This window comes from Anser anser, assembly GCF_964211835.1.
Source record: "Anser anser genome assembly, chromosome: 5".
Classification (NCBI taxonomy): Eukaryota; Metazoa; Chordata; class Aves; order Anseriformes; family Anatidae; genus Anser; species Anser anser.
In genome coordinates, this window is record NC_139725.1 from 30,522,457 (window position 1) to 30,550,393 (window position 27,937).

The window sequence follows — 27,937 nt, forward strand, 5'->3', positions numbered from 1 at the left end:
TCAGCACTAACGGGAGCGATGACCTCTGACACAACAGGGGAGTTTTGACTCTAGGAAGATTTTGGCATCTGAAAGAAAACTGGAGAACTTGAGATTTTGCCTTTGCAGACAAACCTCTGCCTCTGAGAGAGGAGATCCGTGAGAAAACACACTACACTCCAGCAAACAAAGACCCAGGGACTCCTCCAACCTCACCAATTCACTGGTACTCTTATAATCAAGTAATGCAAGGCACGAACACAGCCGTCATCAACTAGAAGAGGCCATTGTTCAAATCCTTTACATACATAATTTACACTGAGCACCTGGACATTGTATTTTTTCTGCCTCATAAAATAGAGAGCTATCAATCATGGAAACCAGTCTAAACTGAGCCAGGAATAACCCTAAGAAACAGGTTAAACGTACCCTGCGCTGAATTTTCAGAGACACATCATAGCCTGCATTTCTGAACAGTTCCACAGCATCCATGTGCCGCAAATCCTTCAAGTCTCTGCCATTGATCTAGCAAAAAAAAAAAAAAAAAAAAAAAGGAAAAGGAGAACCAGTTGCTGAAGGGCAAAAGCAAATTTTCAGTGATGCAGGCTAATATAGGAAGGATAGGAGATAAAAATCTCTTTAACAAAATTCTGCCTTGGGGCGTGACACCACGGTTAGCAACATCCATATCCATCCATTCATATTATAGATGAGTTTTTATGTTGAGAGGTAACAGGAGAAACTTCAAATCAAAAAACAGAGGTATTGAAAAAAAAAACACTACCTAGGAGCAAAAACAGACTGTAAGAAGACAGTTGTGTCAACAGCAGCTTTTTATGTTGATGCCTTACTGGAAACAAATCAAAGGTGTAACTGTGACAGGTAATGAAAATAAAGGAGCAGCTATGGCAAAATTATTATTACAGTTAAATGAGTATATTTCCCACATTGCATCCTCTATTGGTGTACCTTTGAAATCTTCCTTCTCTTTGAAAGAGCGTTGTAAACATAAATTTAAAAGCATATTGATGTTAAAAAAATAAAAAAGACTTACATGCATATTTGCATCCACTTTGAAGTGTTAGAATTTTTCTTCATTTCAAATAATAATTTCTCATGGCAGAAGGTTTTACGGCCTCCTTGATTTCATTCACTAACTAATGATACTCAACCTAATTTTTCTTACTGTTTCATCACCATTACCCCTAATTGTATCCCCTGAGATCATATCCAGTTCCTCCTGTCTTGTGACACTCAGACTTCCTGAACACATGTATGTAACTATTAAACTGTCAAGAAAAGATAGTATAATATTCGGCAGTTGAATTTAATATAATTTTACGCAGTAATAGGCTTTGATAGCATAAGGCACTCGATTTCTTTATAGAGGCTAAAAAGATTACATGTGGAATGTAATAAGCAAGTATAAAATAAAATTAAAGAATATTAAAGTAGCATGTATCACACTAGGAGAGGCTACTTCTTCACTCATCACTTGTTAAAGCATCTTGTCTTGTATGATTGTCAAAAGTCTGAAGAACCAGGGGAACTGAATCTCAGTCACTTTAAAACATTTTTTCTAAAAGGAGAAGCAGTCTGCATTATTCCTGATGAGTTGCAATGAAGAGTTTTATGGACCAGAAGTGTTACGGCCTAAAAATCCTCCTGAGCAAAAGGATCGGTAATCACTGACTACCAGTCAAAAAAGGGAAGCTTGGAGGTGGAAGATCAATTCCTGTATTTACATGTGGGTAAATGATGATCCACTGTGAGCAAGAGAAGGCCTGATGAATTCGAAAACCTCAGGGAGGCAAGTCACGGAGGAAATGCAAGTGCTGCACCAAGAAGCACTTCTGAGAACACCTCGAGAAGGCAGAAGAGATGGGCCCATGAGTAGAGGCACTCATCTCCCTGGTGCTCAAAGCTCTCCCCAAATTCCCAAGAGAGCTCCTCCATAGCTCAGCATCAAGTAATTGCATTCACCACATCCTTCTCTGTGCACTCTGATGGCAAACCTGCATCTCATATCGCATCACTGAACACAGCACTTCAAGATCGCACGGGGTGACAGAAGAAAGGGCTTACCGCTAAAATTTTATCTCCTTCTTGTAATCGGCCATCAAGGTAAGCTGCCCCATCCTTTTTGATCCGGCTGACATAGATGCTGCTGTCATTGGAAACGTACTGCTGATCTGTCCCACCAACAATGTTGAAGCCAAGCCCTAGGGTAAGCCAAAGAGAAAGCTGATGAGAAAATGCTCAGAGCTTCAAACATTCGTGCTGCTGTTGGGGACTGCACCCTCCCATGCTCTCCTGTTTGCTCCACCATGCTGAAGCTCACAGCACACAAATCTGCATCACCCTTCCCAACCATCACTGCCTAAAAAGTAAAATTTCTCAGGGAACTAGTCTTTAAAGCAGAGGAGAGACTGAGTGCCTGAGGGGGCAGATGCTTCACTCCATAAAGCTTCTGGTAGCTGTTTTTAGGTGAGTGTTCGGAAGTACTGAGAAGCATGCCATCATTTCCAAGATGCCAACACAACCCACAGCAGGAATACGCCTCTTCAGCACAGGATGAAAGTAAACGAAAGCACTCTGCATTTCACAGGAGGCTACGGTAAACCATTACCTTTGAGAAAAAAAGGAATCGTGCCTCACGAGTTTCACGAGCTGAGAATCACAGCTAGGAAAGGCAAGGAGCATTAGGCCCTGTCTAGAGGTGAGGAAACAGGCAAGAGGAGCTCAGGGCCACCTAGTGCTCCGGAGGCTCCGTGTCTACCCGTGAGGAGCTGGAACTGGCAACCTTTGCCTCCAAGAGTAAAGTAAGATCAGTCAGACACAGCTAGTTCAAATTTTATGCACTTTGTTCTCTTTCAGGAATTCAAAACACGACACAAAATGAAGACAAAGTTCCTGGAATTCATGGAAAACAAAAAGAAATACATATGCATTAAATAGAACTGATGTCCACATTTTTGTTATGTTTTGTATTGTTCTTTAAAGTAACCCTTGATTACAGACCTCTAGCTGGAACCAGCAGCTGGATTAAAGCACAGTTAAGGATTAATACTTGTGGTTCCATCAAAATCCAGAAGAACAATCTGAATGCAAACCCTGGAAAACCACAGGTTACAAGAGCACGTTGCACACTGCACATGCCGCTAAGCTTCTCTGTCAGTAATATGGGATGGGAAGGATTCCCCAAGAAGAGGCTGGCAGTGAAAAAAAAAAAAAGAAAAGTCAAGAAAAAAAAATCAGGTATATAAATAAAGTAAATCGACAGAGAGAAAATAATTGACATATACCAGTCACACAAAACCTATTGTCAGCCAGGCTGATTTATTTTTCCTCTCTCTCCCCCTCACTCTCACAAAGTTGGGACTAGAAACTCTGGGAAGCAGAGCTGCAAAGGAAAGAGTATAAACACCTTGTGCCTGCTGGGAAGCAGCATTTTTAATTATTACTGGGGACCAAAGGATATAGGAGATGAGTCATGGTATTTTGAGTGTGCATCTACAGTTGGGAAGTGGAGAAATATTAACAGCATTCTTGCCACACCTGACTTATTTTTTTTTTCCTCTCCTCTCCTCTTCTCTTCCCTCCCCTTCCTGGCAGCTTCAGATTAATGAGGAAGACGATGGGAGGAGCAGCAGACTGAAGAAACGCTGGCTTTTCAGCTGGACTAATACCTATTCCAAGGAATGCTTGTGCACAATAACCCACCTTTGATAGGAATTAAAAAAAATTCAAAACATCCACAAACCTAAAAATGATTTGCCATAAACCTTCGGGGGAAGCAATACTACAGAAAATTAGTTTTAATCAGTATTTATTACAAAGCCAGAAAGAAGGAATCCAAGTTTCAGAGTACACTGACTGTCTCTCTGTTTTTGTGTGTGTATATACTTATATATATAAACACAATATAAGACGAACAAGTATACATTTTGCAAGTTTTCACCTATGATTAGAAAAATAACCTAAAGTTATGATCAGCAGAAGCCCTGTGAAGCAGGAACAGATCTTTGCGAGGCAGGAGCTCACGCTAGACCGAGTTAAGTACCTGCAGGACTTGCCGCTGGGCTTTTTCACCCTGCCTTTCCTTTCCAGCACTTAAGCTTCCAGTCTGGCTAAAAATATCTTCCCCATCATTCCTTCAACTCTTCTGCTATTCTCCTCCCTCCAACTCATAGAGCCGCAGTAAGGGACAGAGCATAACCAGGAGACAGAGATGAAGGGGAAGGAGAGAGCACAGGGCATTAAGTCCCTTGTCCACAGGGGACAGAAGTGCAAGGAGAGAGCTGTAAAAGCATGCCCAGGCCTAGCTTCTGGCCCTCCCGTGCCTCGCCTCCTTTACCCACCTGAAACATAAAAAGTCCCTCTAAGAACATCTAAAAAAAAAAAACAGGATTTACAGAATCAGCAAAAGAGATACTGAATAATACAAACCCCAAGTTGAATCTACAAGGTTATTTAGTTTTTCATACAACCACATTTTTCTGCCTAATTTCAGCCTAATAAATCAGAAGGGAATTTGAAAAAGACAAGAGACTTACACAAACAGTTCTGCTACTTAAATACAATCACACCCTCAGCAAACTTCTGCCGGAGATGTTTGGCATCAATCCTATTTTAGAAAGTTGTGCAGCCACAACTCACATTAGAGTTGGGACTGCACTCAGATTCACAGGGAACAGCAGTTTGTTCCTTCAACTGAAATGAATAATAATATAGCAATAAATCATTAGAGATCATAAGGGCTGTAGGCCCTTCAAATCAACTGCTGTAGCTGGAAGCCTAACAGCAGAAAACAGCCAGCCCATCTTAATGGCCGGACAGACACCACTCTCAGGAATCAGCTTTAAATTCCAGTAGCCATGGTGAAGACCTCCCAACTCTGCCCTTCAACGCCTCCTTCCTCCCCCTCAAGATTTCAGGTCGAGGTGTTCCCAAACATACGGAAAGAGCTTGGAGCCAAAACGGGCTTCATTTTACAAATAATTTCTGCCGACAAGCACAGTTCCATCAGCTGAGGCTCAAAACACGGCCGTGCAGGCTTCCTGCGGCTGCGAGGCAGAGAGGTGCCTGCCTGCGATGGTCTGCAGGCTCACCTGGCGTCGGGGCCAGGACTGACCCTGCAAATCGCTGCCCAGAGATCAGAAGCAGCAGAGAAACGCAGCATCGCACCTTGCCCAAAGCAGGCGGCCAGACTGCTTGCTGAAGGCCCGCGATGCTAGCCTAGCCACCTGCACATACAAAACCACTGCCTAGGCTGCTCAATCACGCGCTCATGGAGGCAGAAAAGGAGGATGAGGACGGGGGAACCTGCCAAAACCGTGTCATCTGCACGGCCTCCCCGGGAACAGCCAGGGGACGCGTGCTGCCACGGCTGTCGGCCCAGCAGTGCTCACCGCCGCGGAGCTCACAGCAAGGCACGGGGAGGCAAAGCCAGCCCGCGGCCACACGCAGCAGCTGTGCAGAGGGGAGGGCTGGTCTCATTCGCCTCTGTTTTAATTAAAGAAAAGGCCTCACACATCAAAGCGCAGCTCTGGCTTCAAAACTTCCCCTGACCTTGCAGCTCTTCAGATCCAGGATTCTCCTTCAGATCTGTGTGTGTGTTGCTAACTTGCCGCAACTCTGGCAGTGTTTTGTAATCACAGCATAAATCCTACAGAAGTACCTCAGCCAACTTGGGTCTGAAGGCCTGGTCGCTGCCATCAGAGTGGACACTGCTGTGATGGAAGAAACAAAAGCCAAAAAAATTGCCCCGCAGACGCCCCTGCTCCCCTTCCCTTCAGTCAGCACCGCTTCCATTTGACACCCAGAAGCCCCCTCTGACGCCTCGCTGAGCATCTAGTGCAAAGCTGGCCGGATGGGTACTGTCACTTCGACTAAAACTTTCAGAAATGCCCCCAGTTTTGGGCGTCCAACAACACCGGAGCGCCGCACACCTGCCGCTTCACTCCAAAGCGACAGGAGCCAGGCAGGAGACGGCAGCAAGAGCTCCGGGCTTCCCAAAAACCCGCTTTGAGCCGTTTCCCGGGGGGAGACCGCCAGCAGCCGGCACCTCAGAGCGCTGTTATGGCAGAAGACAAAGTCTGGCGGAGTTACCTCTCGCTTACACAGCCCGCAGCCTCTTCCCGGAGCAGAGCACTCGCCACGGCAGCGCCAGCAGCCGGAGCATCGCCCACCCGCCCGCCGGCGGCACTCGGGAGACGGGTCCCGGCTGCGGGGCTGCTCCCTCCGGGCACCCCGGGGCTTCCTCGCCACCTCCCGACGACAAGATCAAAACCCGGGGCCGGGTCCCCACCTCGCCGCTGCCCCCCCCCCGCCCGCCCGCTCCCCGCTCCCCGCCGGGCAGCGCAGGCCTCGGCGCGGCTGCCCCGGCCCGGGAGGAGCCGGGGCCCGGCGAGGGGCGGCCGCCGCCCCGGCCGTACCCGAGGGTCTCCGGGTGAGCCTGATCACCTCCTCGGTAAGGCCGCCGCCGCCCGCCACGCTGCCGTTCATGCTGCAGCCCCAAGGTGAAGTCGGCTCCCGGGGCGGCCGCTTTCGTTTCCTCGGCCGCCGCGGGGCCGCGCGGCGGAGCGCTGGGAGTTGTAGTTTTTCCGCCGGGGAAAGGCGCTGGAGCGCGCCCTCGGTGCTGTGCTGGAGGGCAGCAGCGGCACGGCGTCGGGCTGCAGCCCCCAGACCTCTGCCACCGATGCTTTCGGGTTCAAAAAGTGAAATTAAAAGAGCCAGCCGGGGCTCCGAGTAGCGCACAGCCAGCCCTCAGCGCTTGCGTTACTTCTCTCACCCGATCCCCAGCCCCTCGTTTGTCACATCCACCTTGCTTCTTGCACCTGAATTGTGCTCGTTAGTTCTCTGGGAAAACAAAACAAAACAAAAATAATAATAAAAAAAGAAAGGGGTCTGATTGTAAGGAATAAAACAGTGGGTTAGTCAAAGTGGAGTTATCTCACCTCTTGGCATAAATGCAGGGACTAAGTTTTCTTCATCCACCCCAAACCATCCATGTTGTACCAAGATAAGATGTAGCATGCTGGACCAACAATGCATTACCTCAGGTCACCAGGCAAATATAGATAACAATTTAAGGACCCCTTTGCTTTAGACAAAGAGCCACAACAAGCTCTGAATCACATCTTTGTATTTCACACCCAACCATAATGTAACCAGGTCTTTTTGGATGAGAAGCACAATTGTTTAAAAATGTGTAGGAAAATGCATATTCGAAAAGCGTGTGTCGCACCTGGGAGCCTGCACGAGTTCTCCATTGTTATTTGTAGAGTAACCACATCTTTCTTCCCAAATGTTGCGAGTATTGTGTTACTTATCCTGCCTTTACAGAACATTTGCTAAAAATATGGGTTTTGCTTTCCAAATACATATAATCATTCTGGTAGCAGACAAGTGCATTATAGCCCTTAATCCAAAAATGCCAGTCCTTTAGAATAAAATTCTCACTGTAAATCTGGACTACAGATTCCTCTTTATGCTGATCTGGTGGAAAAATCTAGACATTGCTATAATATACACAATAATAACAATAATAAAATCATCGATTGGTATTTTCAGATCCTTTTTCCATGCTTTTTCATAAATTTGACAATTTTTATATCTTGTTAAAAAATGGAAAATATGCTTCTGTATAGCATGCTGTAGAGCTATGACATTCAGTAACTGCTTACAAAGCAATCACATAGTAAAGCAAGAGAAAGCTCCTGAGCTAGTTAGATAAAATACCTATCAAATATTGCAGGAATTCTGGGTGTGGGGGGCTTGCAGAATAGTTTCAAGTATTTTAGAAATTCAGTTAATTTGCACAGTCTCACAGACAGCTTTTTTTTTCTTTTTTTTTGCAACTATAAAATACATAGCACTTATTAGAAGAACCTACAGTCAAGGTAGTATGAAGTGTCCAGAAAAAACAGACTTGTCCTTGTGAAATGTCAGGTCTGGTGTCACTGTATTTTTGACATATATCTGATGGTTCAGAAGTGTAACATTTACTGGCGTGATCTGGATAATACTTCTCTACCGTCTCACAAAACGAAGAACCCACTCCCTACAGTCTACCTTCCTCCTGAAAGGTTCCTCCCTGGAAACAGCTGGAAGGTTTTATGCCAGGTATATACCTGCATCTCACCAGAACATCCGTTTCTAGCCTGCCTGCGCATTTCAGGTGCATCTTCAATGAAGAAACGGCAAGAGCATTTTTTTTTCGCTTTGGCTATTACTGACTGACAGAAGCAAGGTGTTCACAAACACCTCTCCCTGAATTGAAGAAAGCATTAGATGAAGGAGTAAAGTAGAACAAACCATTTATTTACACCTGTTTTAAAAAGTTTACATTCGTAAACAGCTGATATGGAGCATAATATCTATACCTACTGTTTGCCTAACTACTTTGAGAGCTCAAGGTGCAAATCAAAAAACTAGCACACATTAATGCCAGTATTTATTAACTTAAAATAAACAAAGATAACATTTACTCTGTATTTAATAAAATTATATTAGATTATAACTATTCAGAATGTGTTGAATTACTTTGATGAGTTATCAGCTGGCTCTGCTCAAGGGCAATTGGAGATTTTCCCAGGAGCATCCACAGCTACAGCTTTGGAAGAACTACTATCTTCTTCCATAGAATCAGACTTTTTCGCTCCTAAGCCATTCCCCTATTTCCTGTTTATAATATATGGTAAGGGCAACTCCAAGGACAAAGAGAAAAAGAAAGCTAAATACTGTTACTCCTATTTTTGCTCTCTGAAAAATCTCCTCGGATGGAGCAGGTCCACTGTCAATGCTGCCTCCAAATCCTTCCCACTCGCAATCTGGAGGAGCCCATCCATACCTGCAGTGACAGTTCTTACGATTGTTACACACTCCTCTGTTATGGCACTTTGTTGTGTTACAGTCATAGTTCAGCACGGACATATTGGTACATGTCCTTTTGATACAAAGCATGTCACTACCACATGGCGTGCCATCTTCCACAGCCCCTAGGTCAGCTGTAGCCATCCCTATGTGGTAGTCAAGACCCCAACACTTTTTACCTTCAGCAGGGGTTTGGACTACCGTTATGTGGTTTTGCAAAAAAGGCAACCTGTGTATGTTTTCACACTGTATCCTACCACATAACATATTCTCAACACTGCATTTTATAAAATGAATATTGTTACGAATACCACAATTTCCAAACCGGTCACCTAGAGTATTCACTTTGAAACAATCTAAAGGAGCAACCCTGGCTTGTTTGCCAAAGAGATGCTTGCATTGTTCACCGTGGGAAGAACATTTTCCTCGATAGCAATAGGAACCATCTTTGCAAGGGGTTCCATCTTGTACGTATAAGTCTGGCTGGCACCACGGGGAAGTCCCGTTGCAGTACTCTGGCAGGTCGCAGACGCCAGTACTTGCTCTGCACAGTGTTCCTGCTGGACGGACCTGACAGCCCTTGCAACATTTTCCAGAAGCACAAACTGAACCTGCAGTAAATGTACAGTTAGGGTGACAGCAAGGATCCTTTCTGCAGTTTGACCGTGAACCACAGTCACACTGCTCTCCGCTTTCTACTATCTTATTCCCACAGTATTCACGCTTCAAGGTGTAGTAGCTGCCAGGTGCCGGTGGCTGATGCAGGCAGCCAGCACCACTCCCAAGAAAGTCAAAGTAGTTTTTGTAACTGCAGTCACTGAACGCATCGGTGTCAACTTCGCTTTCATACATAATGCATTTCTTCCGCCTGCATTTGCAGAACGGTTCGTCATGGCGCATCCCAAGATTATGGCCCAGCTCATGGACAAACGTGATAATAAACGAGGACAACTTCCTGTTGGTGAAGGAATCAACTGCTGCTGACCACTGGCTATCACACATGGACGCCAGAAATGCCAACCCCAGGCTTTTTCCAAAGCTCTGGTATGCAAATAAGTGAGCGGTATCGTGGCGCAACCGTGGATACAGGTCTGATTTTCGCCATTTGTTAAAGTCTCCAAGTGCCTTGTTTACAGAGTTAGTAATGTTTATAAAATTACTTTTGGTCCAGATCTCCAGTCCCACGAGGAACAGTTGAACGGAAAGCTGTTCATACAGGGAGTCCCCGATATTGATGACTTCTATGACTTGCCTCAAGACTTCGGATTCATTCCTGCCCGACCTCACAAACCGCACGTTGTCCACGACCACTACTATCTTCGCATACCTTATGTGCGTCCACCATTCCTTCAGCATGTACTCCTCTTCCACCAAGGGGGCCTGGAGCCATGGCAGCAAAGCCTTTTGGTGCTGCAGTTCCTCCGGGGTCAGCCCACACGTGGGGCCCATGGGGTTGTCAGCTGCCTCCATGCGGTAGAGGACGTGCCGAAAAGACGGATCGTCGGGGATGGGCTCGATCTCGTAGGTGCCACCTTCCACCCACAGCACCCCACGGAGGCCCCTGCCACAGGTGCCGAGGGCCACCAGGGAGCCGGGGCTTCCCTGCACCTCTCCCTGGTAGAAGCAGTCGTCCTGCACGAAGGGGTGCTCCTCCCGGCGTGCCCCATCCTCGCCATAGGTGACCAAGGTGAAGGGCCGGGAGACCAGGCCCCTCCTGGGCCGCAGGCGCAGGATCCGCGGCCGCCCGTCCACCTCCAGCCAGTAGGAGACGGTCAGGGGGTTGGTGTCGGCGCGGGGGCTCAACTGCCGCGGCACCGTCACCCACATGCCGGTGATGTGCAGCGTCCCGGGCTCGCCCCCCTGGGCAGTGGGGCACCCCACCAGGCCCAACAGCAGCAGCAGCACCTGCAGTGTCCCCATGGCCACCGCCTGGCACTGTCCCACGCCCCACTTTGTGAGGGGCCCAAGCCTGGAATGCCACCCCCAAGTCCCCAACTGCCCCTCAGCGCCTGCCCTCCCCCTGTGAAGAACTGAGGCAGAACGGCAGCATGGCGGCCTCCTTCGCCTCCCACATCGGGAAATGGCGCCCCACCACTCGGGGTACACCTCAGAGGGCTGTGAGTGTGCCTCGAGACAGCCGGCTGCTGCTCTGCCAGCACGTATGGAGGCTTTTGTGGAGGAATAAATAGAATTAGTCCAATGCAGGCACGCTTCCAGCTTTTTATAATCCTCATTTTCAAATGGATGGGTATTTCTCCTGTGCAAGTGTAAGAGCTCTGCATAAGGAGGAGACCCAGCTGAGTTTCACACTCCTAGTCATTTATGTCTGCAGAGAGCAAATAAATCATTTGGTTAGACCATAAGGGGAAAAAATCTGTTGAAATAGCTCAAAGGTTGGCTTTGGCTTTGTTCGCTTTTTTATTAAAAGATCGTTTGTGAGTGAAGATCAGGAACAGTCAATTGCGACTCAACAGAGTGTGAAAAGAGCTTAGGGCCTCAAATGGAAAAATAAAGAAATGCTGGGTAGCAGGACATAACACTCCTTGGTGCCTTTTCATAGCCTGTCTTACTATAGCTAGTGACACACCTACCCACACACACATGAAAAACAGAACAAGGGATGAACCTGATTCCACTAGGTTTGATAGCAGAGAAGCAAACTCATAGCTCCAGGTATAAACCCATAAAGCCTCCCAGTTGCTATGTACATAACAGCAACGTGCCTCAATTACAAATGCCACCAGTGCAACTGTGGTTTTCTTACATCACGACCTTTTCAGGTGTTTTTGCTTGTTGAGCACAGGGAAGAGGCTGCTTGCATGTACGTCTACCACCTGGCTGCCACCCCAGTGTTAGGGAACCGCTCCATCACGATACAGCTCTAAGACAGCGACCTGGACTGTGGTAAGGCAGGTTAAGCACAGCACAGCTATGCATGCTCTTTGGCATGTGGTGCTGGGATTCAACGTACCAACACCTGTTATCTTTTAGGAACTCTTCACAACTTTCTTTTCAGCACCAGACACATTTCCAGGCATTCATTTTGAGTGTGGCCAGCATTGGTAGTGCACACCCAGTAGTAAAACACTGGATTAAAGGAATGAAAACAGGAGGATGTCTGCTTCTATCAGAATCTTTCTAGATACCCATAGATAACCATTATTGTACATTGTTTGAAATTGTTTATTACTGCTTTACCTAAAAGCAAACAAACTCATGGCCTAAATTAACCTTAGATTAATTTTCTTATTAGTTACATCTAAAACTATATAAATTATTTTCTGTGAAGTCTTTCATGTGCAGTTAGCTGTTGAATAATTGCCCACTACTTTTCACACTGGGTTTGCATTCCAGGGCTGTGAACTATGTCACCTTATGCCTCTTGAAATAAACGTAATTCAGATCACAGTAGCTGTAACGGAAAATCCTATTACATAATCTGTGTGCAGTGCTATTTTTAAATTCATACTTCTGCTGTGTGACCATTCCTTAAATTATAGGACAGCCCCTATTAAATCAGTCTCCCAACTTGCTAGATGTACTTCCTACCCCCAGAAGGTACTTACTACATTTTTTCCTCTTTTAATGTACGTATAACTACACAGTTGACTTGAAAGTATCTGGGTTCAACCGTTGAACTCATAAGCAAGTTATTTTGGGGGCAGGAACAAGTCAACAATTTGACACTGTGTTGAGCATCTAAAGCAAACCCTTTGGCATCAAGAGCACATAAAAAGCGATGACATTTGCATTCAGATTAGCAGAACCTTGCACTTCTGTACTCTTATTAAGTGAACAGTAAATGGGAGAGAGAGAAAGATTCCCATTATATGATAATGAACAGGTTGGAAGAAAAAAAAAAGTGACTGACCTTATAGTAGAGAGAATGGAAGAAAGATTGCATCAGTCCATAGCTTCTTCAAGAGCAAATGTTTTTTGCTGAGAAGGTGTAACTGGCTTTCTTAGTATTCTGCAGTTTTCTTTTTTTTTCCATCTTGTAGTCCCCTAAAAGTTTCAGTGAAGGTGCAAGCTACTATGAAACAATCTTAGCAAGAGGTTTACTTTTCTCACTTACCTGCTGTTGGGTCTTTAGGAACAGGGTACAGACATCCAGTAGTCTTGCAGACCACACATTGAAATCCACTGTCCTGGCAGTAAGAAATGAAACCTCCTGATTGTTGAGGTCAATAGTACCACATCAAAACCTGTCCCCACCACTCACCCATTCATGATCCACATTAGGCTGCAGAAGAACACGCATCAAGCAAGCATGAATACAGGACCAAAACAACACTTGATCAAAAATTCACCACTTTCTCCAAGAAAAACTGTCTTGAATGCCTGATTATCAACCATTAAAAATATTGGGGAAAAAAAATAAGAAATGTGTCACATCAGCTTTGTTCAGAAGCCATCTGTCTGCTCAGTGAAGCCACAACCTATTTGCATAACATATCTTCATTTTCTTCACAGGGAATGCCCCATCTCAAAATAAAGCTAGTATCTTTATCTACCCTTTGTCTTGTCCTTCCTATTGCCTATCTCCTTCTAACCTTGCTCCAACTACAGTTGTCTTTGGCAAACAACATGTACATACTGTCCAAATGTCATGTAACTTTTTTGACTGTCAAAAGGTTACCAAAATATGAAGTATGGAGGCAGGGTGGCAAAGAGGAATGAATGAGCAAAATGTATCACCTGGTCACACTTTACTTGGTGAAGAGCAGAAAGGACAGTATTTATGTCACATTTCAGATACCATTAGCTTTACTTAATGAACTGAGATAGCAAGACTCCCTCTCTTCCTATAATGTGGCCAGATTTTTGCAAATGTGTATGTATATGTATACACTCATTTGTATGCCTATCTGTTTATATGGATATGTATGCAGACATTTATATGTACCTTCAGGCTCTCAGGAGAACGTTCATATTATACTTTTAGGTCATTTTTAGTTCCTGCAACCACCTGATTGAAACCAAGAAAAGACCCTTTAAAGTTTCAACAGACACTACCTAAAAGATAAAAAAAGATTTTAAAAAAAGATAAAAAAAGATAATTATGCAAAAGAAAGTGACACACAGTACAAATTTTGGAACTGCTTCCTTATTTCCCTTTTATCCATAAGCTTTACAAATACTGAATGTCCTCTGAAGGACTTTGGACTTCAGTGCTCAGGTTCCAACCGAGAGACATTGTAAAAACACCAGAGAGAAGAAGAGACTTAGATTCTCATACACTAAGAAATGTAATTGACTAGATGATAACAGTTTAACAGCTTTTTGGCAGTAAATTACTTGGAGTTTAGCAGTAATAATTGATATGTCACTTGAGCAAGTTAATATCAAAGCTCATATAACTGATAAAATTGAGAATATCTTGTCAGCAAATAACAGGATCAGAAAAGATTTCAACTCTTCACTCCCAAGTACAGTAAGCCTCCAGCACTGAAAGACAGCTAAGAAATCGACTCATTCATTGATACTACTCCCCATTGCTTTATAACATAATTTGTGTTTTTTACAGCTCTTGAATTTTGTTTGTTTCTCAGGAAGAGATCATTCCCCTCAAAGAGGCTTATCACATTCTAATTCACTTTTTCATGTATGGAAGCCGTTTTCTACCCTCTCGATAGCTTAGATGTTGGCACTAACTCAGACTTGATCGACCAGAAGTCCATCCTTTTTAATGCCTTCTGTCTGACACTGGCCAATACCTGGCCACCTGCAGAAAGCAAAAACACTGTTACAGGAGGCAAACATGAGGACAGACTGCCCCCTCAAGTTTCACCCTCATCTCTAAATAATCATAAACTCTGAGCATGAAGTATAATGATTTATTTCAAATGTAATTCCCTTCAGCTTCATTAGCTTGTCCCTTTATACTTGTAATGCAAGACAGAACAAGGTCTCTCTACTTTCCTACTTGCTTCGCAGCACTCATTTAATTTTACAGACTCATTATTTGTCTTTTCTTTCCTAAGAAACTAAAGTCTTGGTCCTACCAGTGATTTCATAGAAGAATTTTTTCTCCTACTCATATTATTGCCCTTCTTCAAAACCCCATACTTTGGCAGAATTCCTTTTCTGGAATTTGAGCTGTACAACAATACACTTCATTTCAGGGAAGCCCAGTTACTAATAGAATTCTTTACTTGTACCATGTGTTCCAGCATCTATTTTTGACCATTTTGGCATGCCTTTAGCAATAGGCAAGATATCTTTCCTCTGCTGGTAATTTCAAATCTTTCTTTGATGTGCAAGTAGTTAACTTTTCTCCTTTAAAAAAAAAAAAAAGCAAGCTAGATCTTCATTACAGTGCAATCTAGTCATCTTCTCAACTTAAGGTTTTTCCAAATAGCTTACAGGTTCTTACTTACATGAATAACCATGTAGAACTTCAACTACCTTAACAGCCCTTTCCAAGAATTTTACCTGAATATCAAAAACTCAGTAGGGACTCTTGAATTTCCTCACCACTCATGCCTCACTTCTGGAGATGTCCCCTTTTCCACCATGTGGGTAGACAAGGTATTGGTTTTGGCACTTCTTGAGCTCCTTCCTTTCAGGTAATTAATACAAGAAAGAAGCAACACCCTTTTCTTAGCGTATTCATGCTGTCTGGTAATTATTCAAGCCTAAATAATTAGTTCCATCTTGTTTTGAGCATTCCAGAATAACTGCTCTCTCTGTATCTATATTGATTTAATAGTTCACACTACCTTATTATCTACTTCCATCAATGTTTTGAGAAATAGCTGTTCAAACTTCACCGACGTGATACATAATTAACCTAATACACTCTTAAGTATGCTGATGTATCAATTCTAGGTCTAATATCTGCACCAACAGTGAACACCTATCAGCTTACTTGTAATTGCTATTACAGCTGTGGATTACAGGACCAAGATTACATGGGTCTTTCCATCATTCAATAGCTATCCAGTCAGAACTCTTCGTTAGTTATTGAAACAGAAATAAAGTCTCTCTCATAACCTCAAAATAAATCTGAGGCAACAATCTAAGCATATCTTAGTCTCCCTTCCTATGTACATTCTATATGCTATGTACAGCCCTTTTTGTCGTTTACTGCAAGAAAGCAGATTTGGGAAAAGAAAACAAGGATTGCTCCACTACTTTGACAAAAAACAAAAACAAACCAACAGTCATTTCTTTGCAATGAATTGCTTTATTTTTTTTTCTTCTGCAAGCCAAAAAAATGATTTCTGTAAGCAGCATACCTAAGTAGCAAAGTGCGTTACTGTTAGCAATCCTTCTCCTCCACTGCCCTAACTCCTCAGGTCTAAAAGGCAGATGACTAATCAAGGTGGTAAGATGCAGCAAGAAGGTGCTAGAAGCACAGATGAAGAGGTATGTAATTGATATTTGAGTGACAGTGTGGTAAAAAGGAGAAATGTAAACAGCCTCACTCTGAGCTTGCAACTGCAGGACAATTTACCCTGTTTTATGCCGTCATAAGTCTCCCTCAGAAGTCTAGGTTTTATTATAAAACAGTAGCTAAGCCTTCAAGTAAAATAAGCGCCCAAGAACGTATCAGAGGCTTAGAGCAGTTTGGTATCTAATAACATGGACTTGAGTCTCCAGCTATCAAATTTCTAATCTTTATCCCAAGCACACTAAAGGCACAGCAATTTATAGCAGACAGCCTAAATCTTTTAGTTGAACTTGCCTTCCTCAAAATAGAATGATATATTCTGATATCCACGAAAAAAAAAATAATGCCAGCACATATGGCATATTTGCTACTAACAAAGTATTTAAGAAAGGCATTGTAGCAGCCAAGATTTTATTTGCTGAGAATTCAGATTTTTTTAATAAAAGTTTTTCTTTTTACATAGGAAACCAAGACACAAGGGATGAAGGGGTTTGTAGCTTTCAGGAGACCGCAAAATACATCCCTGTAAGACCCATTCCCAGGAGTCAACATTCAAAATAAGACAAAAACTGAAAACACCTTCTTTGAGGCAACTCGCATCCTGCCATTAACATTTTTGTGACAGGCTTCTACAGAAAAAGCTGTTACAGGGACTTCAATCCCTGAATTGTCAGTCTTAGTTGAAGAGCTTAAATATGAAGAAAGGGGAGCAGGAATCTGCTGTTTTCCAGCTACTAATCCAGACGTGTAACAACTTCTCCCTTCACTGGAGTCTCATCCGTTTTTCAGGTGGTCCTTTAGCGCTAGCACTCTGCTGAGCATTCTTTACAGTCTCTTTTTCCTCTTGCTTGACAGCTTCAGGGGCTGGTTCTGGTTCCTTCTTGATTTGATCCACTTAAGAAGTAACAGCAAAAGTGTTAAACCTCCAATTTCCATTCCTAAAATATTCTTCAGAGTACTTAGAAAATATTGTTGATTTCAAAGGGACAAAATTAATTACAAAGGCTTAAGAACAACCATGGACTAAACTCATACCTATAAAGATTTTTAAAAGTGGAATGTATTGAAGAGATCTAGCTCATGCTTTTCCTGTTTTGAGGTTGCTTAAGATCACCTAAAAGCCTTCACATGCTTTCCTAAGCTTGTAGCACTTTGCTAAAATCACTAGGATGCCAGACTGACCAAACTATTCCTTCCCTCTTTTACCCTTTCTACCCTTTTTACCCTTACCCTACCTGCTGCTTTCAAAGACCATTTCCTGCGTTTGGACTGGTAGGCAATAGTTTGTACAGATGAAAAGGGCAAGACATTTTCAAGACAGGGAGCAGAATACTCATTTCTTCAATTTCACTCCGGCTGCCGCAGAGAGCTCTGCTCTTACCTAGTACTTTGCACAGCGGGGCAATGCCAGAATCCCTAAGCACCTCAGTAGAAATCGTGAGGAGCTCATTGAGCAACTGAAAGACACTGCTACATATAGCCTTTTTTTTTTTTTTTTTTAAATAATCTTGTGGTAATATTAGAAGTTTACCTGGGATAGGTTTTTCTCCAGGCTTTTGCTGTGGAGGAAGAAAAAAACAACAGATCAGTGGAATCAAAGTCATAGTTCTTGACCCTTCCTAGTATTCGCTTAAGAATACACACCAAGCAATGTCCTGTTACACGAGTTGAGGGTAGAAGGGAGGGCTGTTGAACACATCACTAAATACACTTTAAACAAAATTATTTTTAACATCAATATTCATTTTTTTAACATTGTTTTTCCCGACAGCTGAAAAGAACTAAATCAAAATATGCTCAGTTAGCCCGTCCTTCCCGATATCTGAAGAGCAAACAGTTTTCCAAGTTGTTGTAATAATCATTTTCATTGCTCCCAACCAGAAGACTTGATAGAACAAAGGGCTATTAGAGATTACCAGAGGTAATCACAACAGCCTCACAGAATGCTGAGAATTTCCATGCTGATTAATGGGCATCCAGAACAATGGAGTAACTAAAACACAATAGCTGTGGTGGATTGATTCAGCTCACAAAGCAGGAAACTGGAAGCAGCAGCGAAATCTGATAGCTGACAAAAACAGACCTTCCATAAATAGATAAGGAATGTGTACAATAAAATTTGCCCTCGCAGTTTTGCCAAGGTCTTGGTAACTCCTGTAATTACAGAGGGGAATCCCACACACAAATCAAAGGCTTTCTTGTCAAATTTATTACCTAGCTTGCGTTACCGTCACAGAAAGCCAAGAAGATTCCCGCTGTCACTTTCAGCTGTTCAAGTACTTATGACTACATTAAGTTCAGAGTAAGTTACAGTAATACCGCGGCTTTTAAGTGTCATACCTGAACAAATCTGGGTGGAAACTTTTGTCTTAGGTCTACAAGCAAAGCATCTACCCGTTGCCTTTGGAAAATAGAACTTGGTTCTTCTTTCTTCTTGGCTTTTGGTTTAGCTTTCTCTGCAAGTATAAAGATATAAGAGGAAGCTACATTAGAAGTTCTCTTCTCCGAGCAACTCTCTGTTGTACGACAAGTCGGTATGTGTCTCTCCTCTGAACTTCATCTCCATTTTTCTCTTTGACATATGCTGCCTTTTTTTTTTTGTGGAAGACGGGTTAAGAATGATTTTTTACCTCAAAACAAAATGGTTTGGCTTCTGAAAGCATATTACGGCTCCCAGTGGGTTGAAGTCGGGTCCATTTTCTTGACAGATAGCTCACCATTGTCACCTCCCACCCATGCCTCAATGTCTATCCACACCAGCACAGAACAGCAAGATTCCTTCCACCTGGCAGGGAGCACCAACTTACCCTTCATACAGAACACGCACTTAACCTCGTCCCTACGCCACCACCATGCATTGCCTCAAACTCTTCCTTCTCACCTTCCCTGTATTATCCTCCCTCTCTCCCAAGGCACACAGGAGCAACCAGGAATCATACCTCGTTCCTCTTGATCTTTGAAGTGCCACCAATAGCCTTTTGATGGGTGATAGCGACAGTAGGACATTGCTTCTTCAAAAGCAGACTGAATTCCATGCACTGCAGTGAGCTTTCAGAACAAGACAATGTAAGGCAGTCTTCAAAATTTAGGAAGAAAATACAGCATGATTTTTTTATGTATAGATTTTAAAATCAGTATTCTATATTCATTTCTGTTCTGAGAAAGAAACTTGGGACAGCTAGTTTCGGACCAAGAATGTAATCCTTGTAACAGGATCTTGTACGACTGAGGTTGGTGTCTTTTTTTCTTAACTTACAGATAAAAACTGGCAAAACCAGCAGTTTACCAGGACAAAAGAAGAAATTAAAACAAACTTGAGTGAAATTTAAAGAGAAATTTCACATTACTTTAACATGAATATCTGAAGTTCAACATGTTTAATTACTGTTTCAAATTTATTTGTCACTTAATTTTTCTTTTGATTGTTTGAACCTCATGTTCTGCCAATTGTCTACCTTCAGTTATTCTAATCCCTTAGTCCTTAAGGGATGTATCCTGCCTTCTGGACCACACTGCACTATTCCAAGATCTTACATTTCCGCGCAGAATACACACTATATTACCCAGTGGCATTTGCTTTAACTTATTGCATACTATTTAGGGGGGAGAGAATACTGTAGTACAGTGAAGGAAGGATTGAAAAAGCCTAAGGAATGATCAAAAATAAAAGCAGATAAAAACTGATATATCAAATGTACAGAACACTTACAACTCTGGAATTAATGACAGACCCTAGATCAGGTGCCTGATAAATCACTCCAGCAATAATGTAGTAGTCAGCCAATGGAATAACTGTGGGGAGAAAAAAAAAGATACGCAGGATCAGTTTAAAGCTCTGGCTGAAGACCGTGTATTTGTTGGATTTCAGTAGTAACAGTTGAAATTGCAATATCCATTTCACCAACAAGTTTCGTCTTCTAAGTCTTTCCTCAAAGGTGCTTTATTTGAACCCTTCCCAAAGGGGCTAAGGGGAAAAACCCAAAGTCTGCTTTACAGAGAGAAAAGCATCAGATTTAAGTCCTCTCCTATTGCAAGCAAATAATTAATCTTGCAAGAATTGGGATTTTCAGAGCTAATGCACTGGAATTGCACTGGAAGTAGTTCCATCAGTCTCTGCTACTGGCAGAAACCCACAACAACGAGAAATCTCATTCTTCTGGGGTCAGCTTTCTACAACCTATGCAATCTTGTTAGCTAAATTTCCCAAGCCCAGTGGCAGCTAAGCATGTACACAGTACGCCTTTCTAAGTTAGTAGCATTCTGCCAAAAAAAAAAAAAAAAAAAGAAACCCACAACCTTCCAAAGCAGACATTTGCTAAATCAGGCTTGGGACAACCTCTATTAACGGACCAAAAACTCTTGTTCATTACAGCTGCAGTGCAGAGAAACATCTCAATTGTCTCCATAACGTTCTGCCAAGCATTCTTTAGTTGAGAAGCTATCATGATGCTGCCCGCTTCCCATTCCCAAGACTCTTGCCTGTGCACATGTCTGTTCTGGTCCCTCCATCTGCTTTAACTCATTCTGTTGCAACCTTTTTACTGACAGGACCCAATTCCTCCAGTACTTGCATTTTATGAAACTTGGACACCTGCCCTAATTAACAGACCGAGACAACTGGGTGCATATTTCAGCCAGTACCCACTTCTAAAAAGAAAGAGGAGTTCCTTCTCAGCGTTTCCTTAGAAGTGGTGAAAGACACACAACAGCAGCTTTTCCATCTCACAGCTCTGTACCCAAACAGCCTACTTTCCTGGACAGACAACTCTCCCTAATCACTGGGTCTAAAATTTTTTTTCCAAAAAACTTTAACCACTTCAAATGGGCAAAGTCTTGGCTCAAAGAATTTGAAAAAAGTATTTTATTTAAACACGGAGAAATCCTAAGACAGACCTGCACTAGTCCTCCCTGATTACTCAACCCTAGCTGTGAACTCATTACAATTTAGTTTCCCATGTCTCAAATCCACTACTATTTCTACCACGATAAAACATATGGGTAACATTTGAGCCAGGGAACTATGCGATTCAAACAAGGTGTCTAGCACAAACTGTACAATCACAATGGGAAAAACATTACGGAAGTCCCAGTTAAGTTCCACCATATGCACATTAGTACTACAGCAGAAGTCTGAACACCCCTGTTGTGGAAGCCACAAATCTACTCTCGATTTAAGAAGTGTCTAAACAGGAAATTAAGCGGTGCGTGACATTTCCATATGCACCTTTTGAAAGCTAGATTCAAAACCTTTATTAAAGAAACAACGGGAAAATCCACTGCAGGAGGACACGTATGTTCTTTTTCAGTACAGAATTACAATGTTAAGAAGTCGTTATCTGATACACGCAAATAAGAAGCATTGCTAGATAACTCAAAGTCCTATACAAGAACAAAATGCAAGTTTAGAGTCTAAGTCACTAAAAAGAAAGTTAGAAAATAACTAGCATTAACCCTGCTCTTCTTTTCTGTAAGGTTTACTCTGAAATAACCTGAAGTATTTTACATGTATATGGAGTAAACAGAGAAGACATTTCAAAAACCATTGAAATGTGTTTGCTTCTTTAATTAATTGCACATGCACAACTAATAAATTTAAGGTTAAAAAGAAATACTGAATCCAGCTGCCTGCAAAGGGGAGAAAAACCAAAGGTATTTCATTCAGAACTTGGGAAGGTCTAATGATTTCAAAAATACTCAGGCCTCAGAAGCACAATCACAACAACAAGTATCTGGAGCATCTCATGGTCATTTTTCAGAAAGGTCATCTTCCACTGACAAGATCCTACTCAGCAGCCTACCCAAACTACAGCTGAAGGCGGAAATAGTGCAGAATGAAAAAATGACACAAACAGAAGCATTAATGATCCCTCTTCCTAACCAATGGAAATCACAGCTCTTCCCCCGCAAAAATAAAAAATAAATTAAAAAACCACATACTAGCCACTTCAGATGATTAGCTCTAATTAAACTAATAATATAATTAGCCTTATATTTAAATAAAACAAAAAAATCCTGGCTAGCCAAATATGTAAATAAGACATGGTATGAACACATACACCGCAGGGCAGCCCTTCTCAGTGCACTCTTCAGATTTCACCACAAGATGGCAATCCCTGCTCTGAACACACCAGAGGTCACCCTGCCAGACATAATACCTCTACCCCACCTCCGATACAAAGCTTCCTAACCTTCTACTTAGATTTAAGATAACGACAGAAAAGAGGAGCCAGAAGTGCTCAAACAAATTAGAAACAGATAAAAGGGATTAACTGACTGGCCTTCTCAAGGGTGGCAAGAAGCGAGTGACCTTACCTTGCGTTGGAGATTGCCTTTGCTGCTTTCGGATAATGAAGAGAATAGGCTCTTGAGCATGAAGAAGAATGTACTCCACTCCAACCATCTGGCTGAAATAGAAACAACCAGAATAAAAATCTTTCTCAAAGCAAAATCTGTGGGATGTGAAGAGCTATCAAGGGCCTGGCAGTACAGGGATAAAGCTGTCATGCTTTGGAAGCTTATTGAGAATGCTCGGTAAATAAAGGCACAGGATTTCCTGAGCTAGCTATTAAAACCTACCTGCATATAAAAAGGGAATTGCAACACCTGACACATCCGAGCTGAACACATTAGCAGACAAAAAACGAGCAAGAAAGATGACACAATCTATTAACACAAAGATGTCATTTAAAACACAGAAACGAAGGACCAGTGTTTGATGTGACCATCTGTGTCTCTCACTTGAAAGCCTCTCTGCAAGCACATCCAAACACAAGTGGCTTTACCAATGAACTTTTAGCTCAGCTTGCACACTCCTTATCACATTGTAGTCTTTAAATAGTTCGCAAATATCTCACTTGTGCTCAGCGTAGCAGATGGGAAACTGCAAAGAAAGTTAACTTGCACATGCTGCAATCCCATTACACAACCATCTGTGATCAGTTTATTTACAACGCTCAATACTTTTATTATCCGTACTAAAAAGCCAGCTCCTTGGAGGAATTCTGTACTAAGTATGGCACGGAGCCAGTGGGACATGGAATCACAAACTACTTATGAATGCAAAGTATCCCCTAACATAAACCCTATTGACCGTAGAAAAAACGCTTAAAGACATTACCATTGCCCAGTTTCTGTTGAGCTGGGACAATGAAAGAAGACAGCTTTCCTAATTAGAAATTTCTAAAAGGTGATTTACTAGAATCTCAGGATATAGCTAGAATCCTTCACACCCAATACTCCTTGAAATGGCATGATGGCATGAGAGGAAGTAGAAGGCATCTAAGTACTCTAATTAAAAAAGAAGCTGGGCTCCCTGGCAAGCAGTGGGACTACAAAGCACAGAACAGGAGGTTTCCAGCATGCTTCCATTCAACTATCAAAGCCTCTGGATGGAGGGACAAAGGACACTAGTGGGAAGCAGTTCCAAACTGCAACTTACTTCAGATGGTCCAAGGTCATTCGCTGCATTTTGACAACTTCATTATTACACGTTCGGTCGTAGAATGGGTTACTTCGCTCCGAGAAGTAGTCCAACACGCTCCCATTGTTTAGGATTGGAATCCAGGAACTGTCCACCCAGGAAATTCCCAAGAGGTTATCTGGAAAGAGAAACCTACAATGAGTACCAAAGCAGCCAGGAACACAGCAAACATCTCCAAGAGTAAATTGCCACCAGCTGATGATTACAGCAGGTGGAACACAGCCCCACACAAGCCACTTCTAATTAAAAATACATTTCAGAGTTCAAATCACAACTGGTATCCTTTATGCCTTCTGCAGTTCTGCTCTACGTATACAACAGAAATATAGTCGTTTAATTATTGCATTTTGCTTTCCTTCACTACTAGCTGCTGGTATGCCTTTGATGTCTCAAAAATGGGAGCAAGGTGTGTGCACACATCCATGTGAACACGTGCATGCATATGTTGGTAGGAGTTGGTTAACATATATTGCATATAATATCACACTAAACCTACTTAGTAGTGTCACATAAGTTTATTTTAGGAACCACAGCATTTGCTGAGTAAAGAGAATAATAAAGGCAGTGATGAAACGTAAATCTTTGGTAAGCTGAATTTACTGAACTCAGCTAGAATCTGTTACTGTGGGAAAAAAGTGAGAAACATTACACTAAATCTGAGCCTGGTAACATTTAAAACAGTTTATTTCTGAGAAAAAATAGTTTCCAAGCCCTAAACCATGGTACTGAAAAGTAAAACATTACAGAGATCTATATAATGAAACAAAATAGTGGTGTTGTTAACATTTCTACAATGTTATGCTATTAAAATAAATCTCTGCGATATCACAGCATCTGATACCATTATGTTTCAAGAATGATTATATTTGATGCTGGTGGAATCTATAATAAACCAAAGAAACAACGCAACAGAAAAAAAGATGCTAACTTTGGTCCCATGTTTCCCAGCATTCACAAACAACAGATTCTACAGTAATTTGCCAAATACGCCGTGTCAAATTACTTACTCCATATCTCAGTGGGGTTTACAGAAATCTAACTATGCAGGTATTCACAATCATTTAGAAAAAGCAAGCTTTATAAATGAAATATACTCTGTAACATGGAAATTGTTATATGCCAGGTAAGTTTCTACACATGCTCGGACATCTGAATTTAAGTCCTTGAATTTTACGATCACACTGCAGCAGAATTACGTTCCTCAGCACTTGAATTGGCAAAGTAAAAGACAGACCAAAGAAACCAGAGTCAACAACTGGTTCTATAGTCAACAAATCTGCTAACACTGAAGATCCATGTGGCACCCTGAAAGACACCCTGAAATTCAGCTATTTAAATTCTGGTAACCGCAAGCAATTCACAAGACATGAGAAAGCAGGCAACAAAGGCATGCATTGCTTAGAATTAAAAAACAACAAAATGTAAGTGATGAGAGGCCACCACAGACTGAATAACGAATGGAAACCCCCTTCTCACAGGAACCATTCCTTCACTCTCATGCATTATCTGCCAATCCTAACACCCTACTCAACACTCCACTGTGAATATTTTACTTCTGCAAGAACTCTGCACGTTCAAGGATGGCCAGATCAGTTCCAAAATGTCAGCTCATATACTACTGGCAGCTCCTCTGAGGAGCAGCTATTAAAGTAACATTACCTGCCCCGCGAACCAGGAAAAAACGCAATATAAATAATCACTAATACATCATTTTGCCTTGCCAATCTCTGAACTGCCAGTCTAACTACTTCATTGAACAAGGGGCATTTATGTTTTTTTCACGTACACCATTACCTCTCCTCGCTATTGAAAAAAAAAAAAGGAATCTCAGTACATAGCATTAAGGCCCTTTATTAAGCACTTAAGTCACAGTAGTGTTGATTATCCTGAATACAATTTAAAACCAGACAGCAAACTCTCCTTCCGAACAAAATCAAAACCTTAAGCACTTACATTCCTGCCACGATAAATTCTCGTACTACATTTCAAATACTTTTCTTGCTTGTGTGGATTGCCCTCGAAGGGGATCTCAGTTGAGCTCACAATGACAGATACAGACCAATCAACGTGTTGTAAAACTGAATATACAGGTGGGCTCTAAGGCTCCGACACCACACCTGCTCGATGCCAAAACTCATAACTGCTCTCAGACCCAGCAAGACCAGTCTTGGTTGGGCTGCCCACCAACTGGCTTTGACAAATTGACAGGAACGGTAAAATAGCTTGCTAGTTTGAAAAAGTATGCTGCAGGCTCTATTAAATGTACTGACTTATATAAAATAAACGACTTTGAGGGACCTTAAAACACAGGAACTGTGAGAGCAGGTCCTCAAACCAGCCAGGGGCTCACTGCAGAGCTCCAGCCGCTGACTGCCTACACGGCTGCCAGCAGCTCTCACACGCGGCAGTCAGAGCAGCAAACAGGCCCGCACAAGTTATTAAGTAGGAATTTGAAGGAAAAAAAAAAAAAAAAGCAGAAAAGCTCCGCAGCATTATCAAATTTAACCTCTCACAAGCTTTCCCTAGATGTCTGCTCCTGGTCCTTCTCCAAACTTCACCACGCGCAGGCTTTTGGAGTGACCCCAAAATGGTCTCACAGAGATGGTGGCGGTGAACGTGACGGTCTTACGGAGAAGCCCGTTTCACCTTTCCGATGCCCTCGCACCCCTTTCCCCCCCCCCAAATTCCCAACTCCTCAGCAATTTACCCGCGCTTTGCCTAGGACGAAACCCTTCTTTTACATTTCAACCTCCCCTTCTCCAGAGCGCTCTCTTTGTGTCCCCATGCCGGAACCCCCACCCACACCCTTCCCGCTCCGCAAGGGTTCCGCGGCTTTCCCCCCCGATCCCCCCGGCCTCCCCCCGATCCCCCCGTCCCCTCCGCACCTCTCACATCCACGGCCGCCATGGCGCCGCCCCCCAGCGAGGCCCGGAAGCGGCGCAGAGCGGCGCCGGGCAGCGGCCGCGGGACGAGCGCCCCGCCAGGCCGGGCGGTGATGGCGGTGGTGGCGGCGGGCGGCCCGGCCGTGGCCCCGGGTGGGGCTGGAGGCCGCCACGGGGAGGGGACGCGGCCCGCGGCTGCCTAAGGGGTGTCACGGCACTGCCGGCGGGGTTCGCTGCTGAGGGTGTCAGGGTGATGTTGTCTGGAGGTGACCGCACTGGAATAGCTCCTGCCTTGCGTTCTGGTGCCTGGCATTTCCACCCTAAGGGCTGTTACTGAGGGGTTACAGGGCGAAGAGCGAAATTCAGCGGGTGGAAGAATATCATAGAATCATAGAAAAGGTTGGAAAAGACCTTCAAGATCCTCTGGTCATCAACCATCCCCTACTACCAATGTCACGCACTAAACCATGTCCCTAAGCACCACGTCCAACCTTTCCTTGAACACCCCCAGGGACGGTGACTCCACCGCCTCCCTGGGCAACCCGTCCCAATGCCTGACTGCTCCTTCTGAGAAGAAATGTCTCCTCATTTCCAACCTGAACCTCCCCTGGCACAGCTTGAGGCCATTCCCTCTAGTCCTATCACTGGTTATCTGCAAGAAGAGGCTGACCCCCAGCTCCCCACAGCTTCCTTTCAGGTAGCTGTAGAGAGCAATGAGGTCTCCCCTGAGCCTTCTTTTCTCCAGACTGAACACCGCCAGTTCCCTCAGCCATTCCTCACAGGACTTGTGTTTCAGGCCCTTCACCAGCTTTGTAGCCCTTTGTAGCCCACGCTCCAGGGCCTCGATGTCCTTTTTGTACTGAGGGGCCCAAAACTGAACACAGTTAGGACAAACCAGAACTGAGGCTGCCTATTTGCTCTTTATCTGATCCTCTTGTACAGATGCATTATGAGATGGACTGAATCACACAAACATTCCTCCCCCCCTCAAGATTTCTGTCTTGTTCAATATGTTGGAGTTGATGTATGACTTGCAAATATACTGAAATTGTTTTCTGTGAAGGAGAGCTGCCTGCAGATCATTTGTTTTACCAATTTCCAAAGTTGCAAGATGTCAAAGTACTAAGTGAACATTACAGAAAGTGACAAGATAAATAGGTAAGGCAAAATAATGCTGCCTTAGAGAGCTAGACTCTATTCTTACCAGTGATATAGTCTTACCGTCTATTAACAAAGCTCTAACTTTTACAGTTGTCCAGTAATCGCATTCATCATCTGTTGGAGACACACACCAGGGAACTGGCTTATAGATGTGCTGAGCAC

At 43.2% G+C, this 27,937-nt stretch overlaps 3 protein-coding genes across 6 annotated transcripts in view; all 3 read right to left on the reverse strand.

Moving 5' to 3' along the window:
* SYNJ2BP (synaptojanin 2 binding protein) overlaps positions 1-6,550 on the reverse strand; it is an 8,528-nt gene extending 1,978 nt beyond the window's left edge. Inside the window, exons 1-3 of the mRNA XM_083836659.1 lie at positions 6,417-6,550; positions 2,065-2,201; positions 409-504 (exon numbers count right to left, since the gene is read on the reverse strand). Coding sequence (XP_083692785.1) covers positions 409-504; positions 2,065-2,201; positions 6,417-6,486 — 303 coding nt within the window. The 5' untranslated portion in view covers positions 6,487-6,550. The remainder of the gene's footprint in view (positions 1-408; positions 505-2,064; positions 2,202-6,416) is intronic.
* Positions 6,551-6,746: 196 nt separating this feature from the next.
* Positions 6,747-15,877, reverse strand: ADAM20 (ADAM metallopeptidase domain 20). Of its 4 annotated transcripts, XM_083836651.1 has the most exons (3): positions 13,079-15,877; positions 12,932-13,004; positions 6,762-11,182 (listed from the first exon to the last, which is right to left on the reverse strand). In XM_083836651.1, exon 3 carries the CDS (start codon positions 10,774-10,776, stop codon positions 8,629-8,631), a length of 2,148 nt encoding a protein of 715 aa, XP_083692777.1. In that variant the 5' UTR covers positions 10,777-11,182; positions 12,932-13,004; positions 13,079-15,877; the 3' UTR covers positions 6,762-8,628. The 4 variants fall into 4 exon arrangements, 3 of the variants coding, with proteins under 3 accessions (XP_083692777.1, XP_083692775.1, XP_083692776.1); XR_014584644.1 differs by having other exon boundaries at positions 6,747-6,840; positions 6,939-15,877; XM_083836649.1 differs by lacking the exon at positions 12,932-13,004 and having other exon boundaries at positions 6,762-12,861.
* Positions 15,878-16,025: 148 nt separating this feature from the next.
* Positions 16,026-26,773, reverse strand: MED6 (mediator complex subunit 6). Its single transcript, XM_083836657.1, has 8 exons — positions 26,618-26,773; positions 23,691-23,850; positions 22,565-22,656; positions 19,962-20,044; positions 19,192-19,300; positions 18,593-18,708; positions 17,784-17,811; positions 16,026-17,146 (listed from the first exon to the last, which is right to left on the reverse strand). Exons 1-8 carry the CDS (start codon positions 26,637-26,639, stop codon positions 17,016-17,018), a joined length of 741 nt encoding a protein of 246 aa, XP_083692783.1. The 5' UTR covers positions 26,640-26,773; the 3' UTR covers positions 16,026-17,015.
* Between the last annotated feature and the right edge of the window lie 1,164 nt (positions 26,774-27,937).